Below are 14,746 nucleotides of genomic sequence, written 5' to 3' on the forward strand. Positions count from 1 at the left end.
ACTTGTTTATACAGATGGGGAGTTCCACCTCTTAAGGATCCCACACAGACTAGGACAGGGGACAACGTCCCCCGCCGCGCGATAATAGCCACTTGTTCTTTAAACAGAATATAACTTGTTTATACAGATGGGGAGCTCCACCTCTTAAGGATCTCACACAGACTAGGACAGGGGACAGCGTCCCCCGCCGCGCGATAATAGCCACTTGTTCTTTAAACAGAATATAACTTGTTTATACAGATGGGGAGCTCCACCTCTTAAGGATCTCACACAGACTAGGACGGGGGACAGCGTCCCCCGCCGCGCGATAATAGCCACTTGTTCTTTAAACAGAATATAACTTGTTTATACAGATGGGGAGTTCCGCCTCTTGGGGATCGCACACGCACCTGGATAGGGGACAGCGACCTCCTCCGCGCGAGGACAGCCGCAGGACGGTGCAGTTCGGTCGCGACGAGGGCTCAGATGGAGACGACGCTGAGGCCAGGGAGTTTCGTCGCTCTCAGTGAGTACCCTACTTATAATTATTACTATTATGAAATATAAAGTATGACTTTGAAATCGTTGGCATCCTTTTAAAATAACACTACCTACACAAGATAATATTGAAATTTTAACTCATTGGATTTGTCTCATATTTGGGGAATGCACTGCGTATCATGAGTAGAGTCTTGTAGTAAAAGGATGCCAACGATTTCTAAGTCACCCTGTATAAAGATACATAATTCGTGGTGTTAGGACGTGCGAGCGCCAAAGGCCTGTGGTATTCAAGATCAAAATTCAAAATGTATGATTTGTTTTGATTATTGAATAGTAGGTACCTACAAATCGTCATATTTTATTTGAAAAATAATTCAAATAAAAGACAAAATAATGCGTTGCTGTATGCCCTACCAGCGAAGGGACAAAGATTAGACAAGTCCCTGAAGAAGTGCTGCAACAAACTGATGCACGCTAAGGCTGAGTTGCACCAACTTACTTTAACCGTAACTATAACAAAAACCGGTGCATTTTGTATGGAATTTGACAGATTTTTTACGTTTTTTTAAAGTAAGATGGTGCAACTCGGTCTAAGTGATGTGCTCTTGCGAAAACTTCCACTTTTTATGCCACTGTCACTGTCAATGTAACAGTGACGTCTACTGTCAAGGTCGATAGTTTGAAATTGAACCAGCCATCAAAAAGCCTTTCATAGGAAATCGCTCGTTCTTAGTTTAACTTCGACAGTTATTGCGTACGCAGACACAATACAATTATTTTAACTTATTAATGTTATAGTCACCAGGATTTACTGGTCCCTTCTCTACTATATTTTAAACGCTAATTATTATGCGGTTGACTAAAACAATGACCTATTATTAATAACGCTATCTATTATAACAAATTATTTTTGTGCATTTGACATTCGAATTCCAGTTCTGCGTTTTAATTACTCAATAATTAAAACTTTAATAATAACCATATAATTTAAAATGTTTATTGTAATTATTAGTTCCAAATGAATAATACAAGAAGTGCAACCATTCTCTACTAATGCCTGATGGAATAATTACCTTTAATAGTTCAATGATAACTATGAAATTTAATGCTAAAACTATTAAATAGGTACCTAGTCTTGGATAAGTAAATGTCACTCTTTCCTAATCATGGTCAAATGTCAATAAAGATACGTAAACTATCTAATGTGAGGCCTTTTCGTAACCTATGAAATGCAATAAAAAGTATTGAGTATTAATCTAAGAAAGAAAGAAAAAACATTTATTTGGTACAAAAAAACAATAAGTAGGTACAATCAACTTAAAAAGCAAAATACATTGTACCAAATTGGTATCTGCTCAGTATGAGGTCATAACGTACTCGAAAGCACGTTAGAAAGAAAGAAAGAAATGTAATTTATTGAACACAGTAAGCACAAATTATAAACAATAACAACACAAAACGAATATACAGGGTGTTAGGTAAATGGGTATATGATCCGACACTAGCCCATGTTAACATGGTCATATAAATGGTATGGTGAAGTCAGAAAATTGATATCTTCATTTTAATTGTTTTATTTTTCATACAAATCGGATTTTATAAAATTAATTTTGTATGAAAATTAAAAAAAATGATGATATCAAATTTCTGACTTCACCATACCATTTATATGACCATGCTAACATGGGCTAGTGTCGGCTCATATACCCATTTACCTAACACCCTGTATAAAAGGCCACTGTGTCAATAGGCTCCCAGCATTTATCCTGACATGCTCATAAGGGCATGTCAAGAATCTGGTCTTCCGCGAGAGCCCTTGATGTGGCTTCACGCATCCCTACAAACAGAGAGACATCGACTCGAGTTCGATGTCTCTTAAAAGGGGTGAGCAAAGAAGGGACACCAGACATTACAATACGTTACGGCCACTTTCTGCTGCAGAAACCATGAGAGAGGGGTGCGTGGCCCACAGCGAACGTTACAACTCACTACTAATCAAAAATTTACTTTTAAATTTCCCGTAAATATATCTAAGAACAAGCCATCAAATTACAGTCACAAGTTTTCCGTGCTACACCTGACGAATTGCTTGTCATTGAATTTGGATTATCTTAAATATGCGATATGAAATCGCGATAGGTCTGATATATAAAACGAAATCGCGAAACGGACTAACTTTTCATTCTCATATCAGGGTGTTTGATGAGTTGTACAGTAGTTCTGTGTGTGTGATTCCAACCCCGACTCCTCGGCCCTGGCACTAGCAAGAAGGGTATGTGACTTACTTACATAAAACAGTGGTTCCAAAACTTTTCTGGACCAGGGATCACTTTGGTTTCTACATTTTTCGCAGGACCATAAAAATACTTATGTAACAGTATTTTCAAAAAAATGACATCTTTATTTAGAAAAGATAGTCATCTTTATTTAGAAAAGATAGTCATCTTTATTTAGAAAAGATAGTCATCTTTATTTAGAAAAGCAACTAAGTACATTTAAATCAATGTGATTTTTGAGCTTGCATTCTTCTGAAATCCTAGTAGGACTAATGCCACGCAGAAGTTTAGCTCGCGAAATTTAATATTCACGGACCACGCTGTCTATCACAATGAATAAATAATCTTTGAATGTTTTGAATCTTTGAACCATATTTTAACTTCTGTAAATAAAATTGTTGTACAAATGCATTAGAAAGCAATATTGATTGTATAGTTTTTAATTATTAAATAATGCTCAGCTATTAGAATAGGGTAAGATAGAAGAAATAGAGTCGACCGCAGATCGCATTTTTTTTTGTAGCAGTGTATTCACATATTGTACGATTCAAGTACGTTTCAGGCAAATTTATTAATGCATAGAAGAACAAGGTATTTATTCCCACCTCATGCCCACTCTTGTGGGTTATGACAGCCTAAAACAAAATAATGTAGTCTAAATTAGTCGAGTTAGTTTACATAAACTAAAGGGTTGTGGCAACCCTATATGTTACAGTTTGTTTTAAATCGTATCTACTTAGGTACCTACTTTTTGGTTGGCCGATAGTTGGGCCCGATTCTAATTTGTATGAAGAAGTGGCCGATGCCAAATCGGTGTAATGTGCGCACTTTCATACCGATACCTTCAGGTTCAATTGTCGTATAAACCAAAACCCTACTTTTCAGGAGAGCCAAAAAACGTTTTTTTTTAGTAAAAAAATCGTAACTTTTTTATTTGAGAAGTTATAAAAAAATGACCAAGAGAAAACATTTTTCAATTCTTGCGATGAAAACGTCTAGATATTTAAAATATGGGCATCTTCAGTAGTTTTAAAGTTAGCTTGGAGTTACGTCCTTAAAAAAGGCACTCGGTGGTTTATACGACCCATTATATTGGACCTAAAAATAACTCTTTACGTCGTATTTGATTTTTTAGTAAACACGAGACTGAAATTGACGGCTTAAAGACCATTAGATGTAATTTTTTTGGTTTATATACCCATTGTTAAAGTGATTTATTCAAATGTATTATTAAAACTATACATGTAAATAATGTATTGTTTACTATTTCCAGGCTTTTGTTGTTTAGAGAATTTGCACAAAGATATTTAACAGTGTAAAAACTATATTTGGTTGAGGTAGAAATAATAAATTTGCTTGCATACGAAAAATAACAAGTTTATTGTTTTTTTACAATTTTGCAGGAAAATTATGGCAAAACTAATAATTTTAAACAAAACTAATCACCATAAATTTTGAACAAAAAAATACAATTACAGCAAAACATTAAGACAGCTTTCCTGGTTCTCTGCTGACGCATATTGAATTCGTTTGGTTATGATAAATTTTGCATAAAGAGAAGAGCCCCAGTATGCTCAAGAGAAGGATTTGTATTTTTATGAGAATTTCTCTAAGGAATTTATATCTTTACTAGAAACCCAAATTTAAATTACAGCTAAAAGTAAAGCCAAATGCATAGATGTCAAAATTTCAATTATTTGTCCGTCAGACAGATAATTAGAAAATATTAGACTCATATTTTTTATTTTCTTCCATAATTTTTTATAAATATCCTTGGACATTTTTACACTGCGCCGCTAGTCCCAAACTAAGCAAAGCTTGTACTATGGGTACTAGACAACGGATATAAACATACTTAAATACTTTTTTTTTTTGTAAATACATACATATTATACATAGAAACACCCAGACCCGTCACAGAAATTAAAATTCATCATTTCAATTTCTGCCCGACCGGGAATCGAACCCGGGACCTCTCGGCATAGTAGTCCGTTCTGAACCACTACACCAAACGGCCGACAATCTAATAATAATAATTAAATAATAACAATGCTACATCGAGTTGAAATGGCGCGATACGTCACGCTTGAGTAGAATTTTTACTCAAAAGTGACTTCACGCGACATTTCAACTCAATATAACACTGTAATTATTCGATTATAGAAAAAAAATGAGTAATATTTTCTAATTATCTGTCTGACGGACTAAATAGAATTTCGATTTCATTACCTAGTCATCATCCCTAATAGTACTTGTAAAGTAATAAATTATTACAGAGCATATCAAAAGGGTATAAATAGCCTTCATGAGCACACTATGGCTTGTTTTCTTTGTTTAAAAGTCTTGAATTCATCACATTTAGTCGAGATCAATTCACGAATGTACTGGACTTGGAAAGCAACTTTATATACTTACCTATCTAGTTATTATCTTTAAAAGTAGAAACAATCAACTTTTTTTATCTTTATAATTAAGAAAAACTTACTTAATGTCCATACATACATATGTGATGCAATAAATAAATGAATATGAATATGAAGCAGATAATTACCATATTGAAAACGTGGACTTACGACGTTGGATCCAAATATCTGGCGATATGTCTTTGGGCGTAAAAACCATTTTCAATTACAAGAGAGTTTTACATCCTGGCTTAAAAAAATGTATGGTTGATACATCTTAGCAAAAATACCAAAAATAAGCGTTCGGTTTTTACATCGTTTATAAGGTATTTATTTATCTTTTAGGCTATAGTTTTTTGGGGCGTATAAACATTTTTTAGCGAATTTCAATATATCGAATATACAACTCGATAGAGAAAAAAATTCTGATTAAAATGGTATATATAACTCAATTTGGCCAAAATGGTTTATACGACAATTGAACCTGAAGGTGTCGATACATGCCCATACTGATTAACAGCCCGATCCAACTATCGGCCAACTAAAAGTCGGTGGTCTGCGCCTAGGCTTAGGTACGCCACCTAGATTGTTAGTGACCTGGTCCAAATGTCACTCATTGCATTTACCGAATTCGCATTCACCTGAGAAGAAGTCATCAAACATGTCCTCAAAATGTCCACATCACTCATACCATGTTTAAATCCCTCATTAACATTTATTGGTACAAGGTACAAGTAAATACACTTTACAAATCTCTCAATTATTTTCTCAAGTGCTAAGCGAGAGCATTCTTTTAAAGTTCCTTACTTACTTGTTTGTACTACCTCTCTACCGTTTCTTAATAAATAATATCCTTGGACATTTTAGACTGCGGCTCTAGTCCCAAATTAAGGAAAGCTTGTGCTATGGGTAGGTACTAGACAACGGATATAAACATACTGAAATACTTTTTTTAAATACAAATGCATAGAAAACGCCCAGTCAAATACAAACAAATCGTCGGCGTCGTCGAACAACGTCGTATGATCGCAACCGTCAAAATCTGTTTTTTTGCATTAAACTACTCTAAAATAGCCCCTTTATAAACAATTTTTTTAATTTTTCAAAATTCGTAATAATATCGAAGATACAGAATCGAACACCGACGGATGTGATTATTCTAACGCAGTACAGAGACGTGTTTGTGCAAGCGTCATTGTACTTGGAAGACTGGACATCGTTTGTNTATAAAATAACATCTTTATGTTTATAACATCCCCAAATTTGAAACCGATCAGCCAAGTAGTTTTTTTTGTAGACACAAAAAACCGGTTCCAAAACTTCAAAACGCTCTCCTGGAAACTTAACATTTTGCAGATACGTCGTTGTTCGACGACGCCGACGAAATAATATGTTCTTGAACACGAATGTTTGTACTGAGCGGGAATCGAACCCGTGACCTCTCGGCATAGTAGTCCGTTACGAAACACTACCAAATGGCCGACCAAATATGGTTTACCTAAGTCTGGTAAATTTGACTAAGGGTAGATTCAACCAAAGAAGAGTAAATATTAATCTCATAATAAACTTGTCATGGCACATTGACAGTTTCAGTATGGGAAATATGTCAATTTCACATACTGAAACTCTCAATAATTTGCCAGTAATACCAGGAGTTATCCTCGGATTAAAGTTTGGTCGAATCGGGCCTTAGGGTAGATTCGACCAAACAAGAGTAATTAATATTAATCTCAGAATAAACTTGTCATTTTGATATATTTCCTATACTGGAACTGTCAAGTTGCCAGTTATACCAGGAGTTATTCTCGGATAAAAGTTTGGTCGAATCGGGCCTTAACAGATATGTGGTGCCTCTTCAGCTATCTTACAAACGAGTTATGACGTCAGAAACTTATTAGCACAATTTTAATATCCTACAACTCATAAACTGAAAACAAATTAACTTCAGCGTATTTAAATAGCGAAGTTACATCTTGTGTCGCAAATATACTAGTCATCATCATCATCTCAGCCATAGGACGTCCACTGCTGAACATAGGCCTCCCCCAATGCTTTCCATGTTGCCCGGTTGGTAGCGGCCTGCATCCAGCGCCTTCCTGTTGCCTATATGAGGTCGTCGAAAATGATCATTTTATAAAATGCTAATAAATTATTCTAACCATATACGAGTATATTGTTTAATCTATCATTTTGTCAGGTTATGTAAGGTATCGTTACATCATTTGTTTATCTAATCCAATAATCTCAGTTCGCACCTTATTTGTAGATAAATAACTGAATTATTATGTTTAGGTACGAGTATACAGGGTGTGAGGAAAAGATTAGCGAACTTGATGTTAGTACGTTCATTAGACATGTCAGTCAGACATTCGTTCTATACTTATGAAATTAATTTATTTTGCTTTTTAACACTAATAATAATCAATAGCTTAGTCTTGTAGTTTTAAGTTAAGATATTATGTATTTTCATAGAGTAGGTAAAAATACGAAAAATACAATTATAAAACTTTAGTTTCGTGAATCCAGTCTTTAACTCTGAACCACTATGTTTCAGAGTTCTATTTACCAACTGATCCCTTACAACCTGTATGTATGAAGCTGAAATGCTTTTCTAGTTAATAATCATTTTCTTAGAAGCTTATACACGCTAAAAATAATTCACTTTTCATCAGAGGCAGCCATTACACCGATTAAATGAACACTTTAATCGTTTACGAACTTTCAAGAATTGCCAAAACGACTGCAACGTCATCTATTCATAGATTGTGAATGGAATATTTTATTTGACGTCACATTTCTTGGATTCTATTGCACTAATAATTTTATTATTAATAGAAACATTGAGAAATATAACATTTACTTTTTCAAAGAGATACGAAATGGCGTTGACTCTGTCACTATCTAGATTATTTATCTAATACTTTTTGCGCGGGACTTCCCAACACACCCTATATAATATCAGTAAGATACCTTATCATCATGTCTACGTTTCTTTATTGTTTTTAAACCAGCTCTAAAATATTGACTTCTGGAAATAAGCTCTACATATTACTTTTGTGCAGTTGCGATCTATTCAAAACAAAAGATACTTGTTTCGTGATGTTCGGTGAAACATTATTTATTTTAAAATAATATCAACTGAAGCTTAACAAATATTTCAAAAGGTATTTTAAATTAATTACACAGAGTTCGGAAAACATTTTCAGTTGGTGGAAACCTTTAAATATGATTCATTTTATTTCACGAGAATTATTCAGTTTTAAGCCAAATGTAATTATTGCTTTCACGTATACGTATTTAAATAAGGACTATTATGTTCATTTAGTACATTATTATTGGAAAATAAGCGCCATAATATGGTTCACTCTAGATAATCAATTTATAAAGTCAATATAGTAGTAAAGCCTATTAATAAAGCAAATCAAATTATGATTCAACGAAATTGTGTTATTCACAATTTGAATAAAAAATCATTTTTGTATTCCTATCTGTATTACAATAAAATACGAAAGGGTCTACTTGGGTCTACAGTACAATCCAGCAATATGACATCATCCTGTTTTGTTTGACATAAAACTCATAAAACTCATTTATTTTTGGAAGTAGGCTTTTAAAAACCCCTTTTACACGTCCCAGTATTAACCCTACCACTGCTTCGGGACAATAAATGGGCCAGTGCTGAGAAGAAGCAGCGCAAGAAACTCGTCACTATGGTCAACCTCAGAATTTCGATATAATCAAAATGATAAATGTATTGTCAGTACGATCATGGGTTGGAAATAGGTCATAAAAAACAAAATAACATGTCACTCCATGAGCCCCTAAAAGTCTGGGATATCATATTTTTTCAGAAACGAGCGCGAGTACCCAGAATCGACAGTTTAAAGTTAAAACGAAAAAAAATCTTATCGAGTTTACTCAAGCTGTGCTCTCTCAAAGCTAGTCGGCCGTTATATTTTTTTTCTGCATTAGATTTTTTTGGATTCCATTTGGTATCGACATCCGTCGATCCTTCGTCGAACTATCCAGTTCGAATCTTTATATGGCTCCTAAATTGAGTGTTCATAACTACTTGCAAGTGAAACTTATCAAGAAAACCACATAGAAGATTTTTTTAATACTGCTAATCTACTTATTGTATTAAATTTAATTTACTTTACGAGTAAAATGAGAGCGGATATAATACGTTTGTTTAGATTTGATAAAAATATTCGTAGAGACAGAAGTGAACAAAATTAATGCCCTGCCAAGGAATCGAACTCGCTCCCAACACGAACGCACGAGTTCGCACATTCGTCCGATTCATTTGTCAAACCGCATTCATTGCCAAGTTGGTTGTCCGACCACGTGCGCAGTCGCATCTGGGTGGCCGCGCTGGCCAGTCATGGTCGGAACGAGAAGTGATCTGTGAAGTGCCGCCATCATGCCCGTGACGTACTCCCGCGCATCCGACGCGGCGCACCAACGGTGAGCGACTGGTTCGAAATTCAAACGCGGAATTTTTTGATTGAATTGATTCAAATTCATAATTAGAATTCCTAATTGTTTTTCTTTTTTTTTCGAAGTTAAAAAGTTTGTTAAAATTGCCAGTGTTTTGTTTTTTAATCTTTTCGTTTAGAGGTTTCATTTAATTGTGGTGTAAAACTAATTTGAATTTTTATGCGGGTTGTGAACGGACATTTTAAAACAGGTATTTTAAGTGTGTTCAAAACGGTCACAATCACGACAAAATTACATAAAGTAAAATTAAATAGCAACAGGTTTGAACGCGTTACTCACGTTACGTTGAATTGAGTCAATGAAAAGATAAACAACAAATAAACCGATACATGTTTAGCACAATCCAACACATTAGCTGTTCGTTATCACGAATCGTGATGACGAATCACGGAAATAATAAAAATAAGTGTAACTATGTCACTTACCTACGGTACCATAGCGTACAAAATATCGTGTTATTATTAGGATAACATAATATAATTGTAATATTGATAAATTCGTCATGGTGTTTGACTTAACACCATGAACTTAAACCTTATGTACGAGTAGGTACTGTGATAGTGAGTGAAAATAGTTTGCTGAATTCTTTCAAAATGCGTGAAGGTCGTATGGAATAGAGGATTAGCATGACAAAGACTACGAATTCCGAAAACACCCGAAGTTGCATCGAGAGAAATAAGTCGTAGAAAAGTGCGCACTGCCATGCAGGACGCTTAATACTTCAGTTCACGCGCTTTTAAGCTCTCGTTATCTTTTTATCTCTCAAGATTTGACAGTGTAGAAACCATCTATAAATGTATAAAATAAGGTAAGGATAAAATTTTTTATGCCGAGCAAGATAGGCATTTTAGTTATCAGATTAAATCAATTAGTATGTTTGAAAAGTCAAAACGGTAAAGTTCTAATAACTCTGCTACAAAATAATAACCCATTCCGAAAAGTAAAATGTTATATTGACTAAAACTAGGGTAATATTTAGCCACCATTTTCACAAAACAATAAAAAGAATATTTTTCAACTCTGAAATCATAATTTTACGCTGCTTTGGGTGTCCGAATGGCATAACCGAACTGCTTTTATCGCATACTGTAGTCTCTGTTGATTTACAAAAATGATGATAACTAGTTAAAACAAAATCGTTTACTTTTTCAACCGACTTCAAAAAAAAGGAGGAGGTTCTCAATTCGACCCGTATGTTTTTTTTTTCTATGTTTGTTACGCTATTATGAACCGATTTGAACAAATCTTTTTTCGGCGTATAGGTAATACCTCAAGGGTGGTCCCATTTAAATTTAATAATAGAAAAAACAACCCCCAAGGGTGGAAAATTGGGGATGAACTTTTTTATACGCAATATCTCCGCCGATTATAAATCAATTTGAACGATTATTTTTTAGTTGAATAGGTATTATCAAAAGGGTGGTTTCATGCGAATTAGAAGAAAATATTTCACCCCCAAGGGTGGAAAATTGGGGATGAACTTTTTTATACGCAATATTTTTAATTTTTAGTTTTTTTTGTGTTCACGCATTTGAAGTCGGTTTTATTTTTTTTGTTAGGGGGTGCATTTCACTAAAATACGAAACACGTCTTCCATTAATTCTGTTATAGAATGCTTATGCAAAATTTTAAGTAGATTGGACGAAGGAATCTCGTTATTTCATACAAACTTTGCCCCTCCTTTTTACCTCCTTAGGGGTAGAATTTTGGAAAATCCTTTCTTATCAGATGCTTACGTCATACAAAGAACACACCGTCCATGTTTCAGGTCTTTACGATCAGCGGTTTAGGCTGTGCATTGATCCATCAGTAGCCTGCGATATCTCCTAAGATATTTATTGAAATCGAATGGTGTAAAGGGCAAGAATGTTTAAAATTAAATACTTGTGGTGAATAATTTATTTATTTGGATAAGGATTAATATCATGTTTATAAAAACACCTTCGCAAATAATGCATATTTTAAAACATATTTTTTTTGCATAAAAATGGTTACTATGAGCCAACCTTAAAAGATAGACATATGCTACCGCGGACTTTTTTAAAGAACTTTTAAAGGGGAACAATCCTGTCATACATGATTTTTGCGAAACTTTAACCGTTTACGCAGCGTCAGCTCTCAAAAGGAAAAAATTGACTGATTTGAAATATTCTTGATTGGTGCTCCGCTCCTATTGGTCTTAGCGTGATGATAAATAGCCTAAAGCCTTCAGGAACTAACGGGCTATCCAACACAAAAAGAATTTTTCAAATCGATCCAGTAGTTCCTGAGATTAGCGCGTTCAACCAAACAAACAAACAATAATACTTTTGCTTTAAAATACTTTTTATAAAGTAAGTTTTTATGAAATGTTTTAACGAGTATTTTTTTATGAAATATATAAAAAATCATGGCGGAAATGAAAAGTGCGCTAAAAACATTTCACGCTTCATATTCGTGCGGAAAGGATAATATTGGTTCCTGATCCAACGTTTTCATTTCAATGGAAATTAATTCGTACGAGATTCTTTAAAATAAACAAGTCTGCAGTTTAACACACACCATGGAGAGGATAAATTAAATAGGTACCATGGGTGAATGGATTTTGTTTGCCCATCGCAAAAAGTGCCGGACGGCTTTTAATAAAACTGTAGTTACATTTTATAGCACATAGCTAGGGGTTTAAAAAGGCTTTTTAACGAAATATACGCAGGCAAAAGAAGTCAAATTTGAATAAAATAAATATAAAAGGTTCCAAATATGTTTCTTTAATATTTAACGCCACTATCTTTAGATAAGCCGTACCAAATTAGTGGAAGAGAAGTATTTGAAACGTGTATATGTATAAGTACCTAGAAAAGGATCTATTTAGAATTTTGCTATGTACTATGCATGGGTTTTTATTGGCGGTCAAGCTGTAGATCCTGGCTACACAGGAGTTGCAGTGGTGGGAAAGAGAGGTGGGAATAGTCCCGTTATGTACTATGCATCCGAAGTGTCTAGTGGCATTCGTTGTGTTTGTCAAAAATCAAAATCAAAAATCAAAATCAAAAATATTTATTCAGTTTAGACCACAAGTGGCACTTATGAACGTCAATAGAAAATAATAAAAAAAAGAAAAAGGTAGCCCTTATGGGGCACTTTACATGTCTCCTTATCTTTTGGGCCCTACCAGCGCTTCGAGACAAACATATGGCAAGTGCTGAGAAGAAACGCCGGAACAAACTCAGTCACCACTTATTGCCAGGAATTATCTAACGGTAAGAATAGTCAAATTTAAGTACATCAAATATGTGCAGACTGAACTGACCACGCATCCTTGTCATCAATATAGTCTCGAACCTTGTAGTACCCTTTGGACATAAGGGTATTTTTTATATGTATCTTAAATTTGTTTATTGGCAATTCGACAAGGTTGTGTGGTATTTTGTTAAATATGGTAATACATTTCCCCAAGAATGAATTACCTATCTTATGCAACCTAAATGATGGAACAGCAAGTTTATTCTTATGTCTCGTGTTAAATGAGTGGACGTCACTTTTCTTAGTAAATAAATGTATATGTTTACGGACATACATAATGTTATCAAATATGTATTGCGAAGCCACAGTCAATATATTGATTTCTTTAAAAACTTCTCTAAGCGAGTCACGTGGTTTAAGACCGTATATTGCCCGTTACGCGATAACTCCGCCAATTATGAACCGATTTGAACAAATCTTTTTTCTGCGTATAGGTAATACCTCAAGGGTGGTCCCATTTAAATTTAATAATAGAAAAAACAACCCCCCAGGGGGGGAAATTGGGGATGAACTTTTTTATACGCAATATCTCCGCCGATTATAAATCAATTTGAACGATTATTTTTTTGTTGAATAGGTATTATCAAAAGGGTGGTTTCATGCGAATTTGAAGAAAATATTTCACCCCCAAGGGTGGAAAATTGGGGATGAACTTTTTTATACGCAATATTTTCAATTTTTATTTTTTTTTTGTGTTCACGCATTTGAAGTCGGTTTTATTTTTTTTTAAAGTTAATTATTTACTATAAGATAAATATCTTATTTACCGTTTTAAAAAGATTTTGTTGCAAAAATCCCGTGAAGTCATAATTTTAAACTTACAGATGTTTAGTCGAATTACGAAGAGATTTTCAGATTCCTTTTATCATTCGGTGGCGCCGAATCCAAAAAAAAACTACATGACGTGACAAACACGTGAAAGTTGAATGTACAGAGTGGTAATAAGTGGCGTATCACGCCGAGTATTTCGATACTGTTGCCACGAGTACGTTCTCAGTGGAATCCGGCATTTCTATACAGGGTGGAAACGATAGTGATCTCACTCGATTATTTCAAGATATCGAAAAACTGTTTTAAACTATTATGTTACATTCTTACTATAAAGCCGAAACGTCGGGAGGGTAAAGTCAAAGTCAAAGTGAAAATTTCTTTATTTGTTTAGACTAATAAATAGTCCTTACAAANCTAAAACAATAATTAACACGATAAAATTGCATGTAAAGTACAATAAGAAAACAATTTAGTTCATTTCCATTTAAAAAACTATTGTAGAGACAATAAATATTATATTAATTACTTTTTTAACCCTTCCCAAAACTTAGCGTTACTTTAAAATCTTATACCAAGTTCAGTTTTATATTGCTTTTTAACATTGTTCTGCGGACAAAATATCTGAAAAAGAAACATGTTAACTTTTTAGCTCAATGACATGTTACTAATTCTATTCCGTTTCAATTGTGCTGTAAGTATTTGTGTGTAATTCTTGCTTACCAAATACAATTTAATGTCAAAAGAAAACACTTTTTTGATTATCTTACAAACTTACAGATATCATATTTTGTATTTTCAACCGACTTCAAAAAAAGAAGGAGGTTCTCAATTCGACCCGTATGTTTTTTTTTTCTATGTTTGTTACGCGATAANGGGTACTAACTGTTTTTACGTTAGGCAAAGAGAATTTTATACATTTTGTTTTCTTTGCATTCAGTTGTAGATTATTTGTAGTGAACCAACTTAAAACTCTTGTTAGTGCATTATTTACATCGTCAAAGTTATTTTTACTTCTATCAATATTAAAAATCAAAG

The 14,746-nt window shown here is 34.0% G+C and overlaps 1 protein-coding gene across 1 annotated transcript in view; it reads left to right on the forward strand.

The window, feature by feature from the left end:
• Nucleotides 1-14,746, forward strand: part of Ae2 (anion exchange protein Ae2) — a 68,905-nt gene that overhangs the window by 20,021 nt on the left and 34,138 nt on the right. Inside the window, exon 4 of the mRNA XM_028300977.1 lies at nt 354-505. Within this exon, the coding sequence (XP_028156778.1) occupies nt 354-505 (152 nt within the window). The remainder of the gene's footprint in view (nt 1-353; nt 506-14,746) is intronic.

Source organism: Ostrinia furnacalis, unplaced genomic scaffold (assembly GCF_004193835.3).
Source record: "Ostrinia furnacalis isolate ACB-3 unplaced genomic scaffold, ASM419383v2 OfSCF0859, whole genome shotgun sequence".
Lineage (NCBI taxonomy): Eukaryota > Metazoa > Arthropoda > Insecta > Lepidoptera > Crambidae > Ostrinia > Ostrinia furnacalis.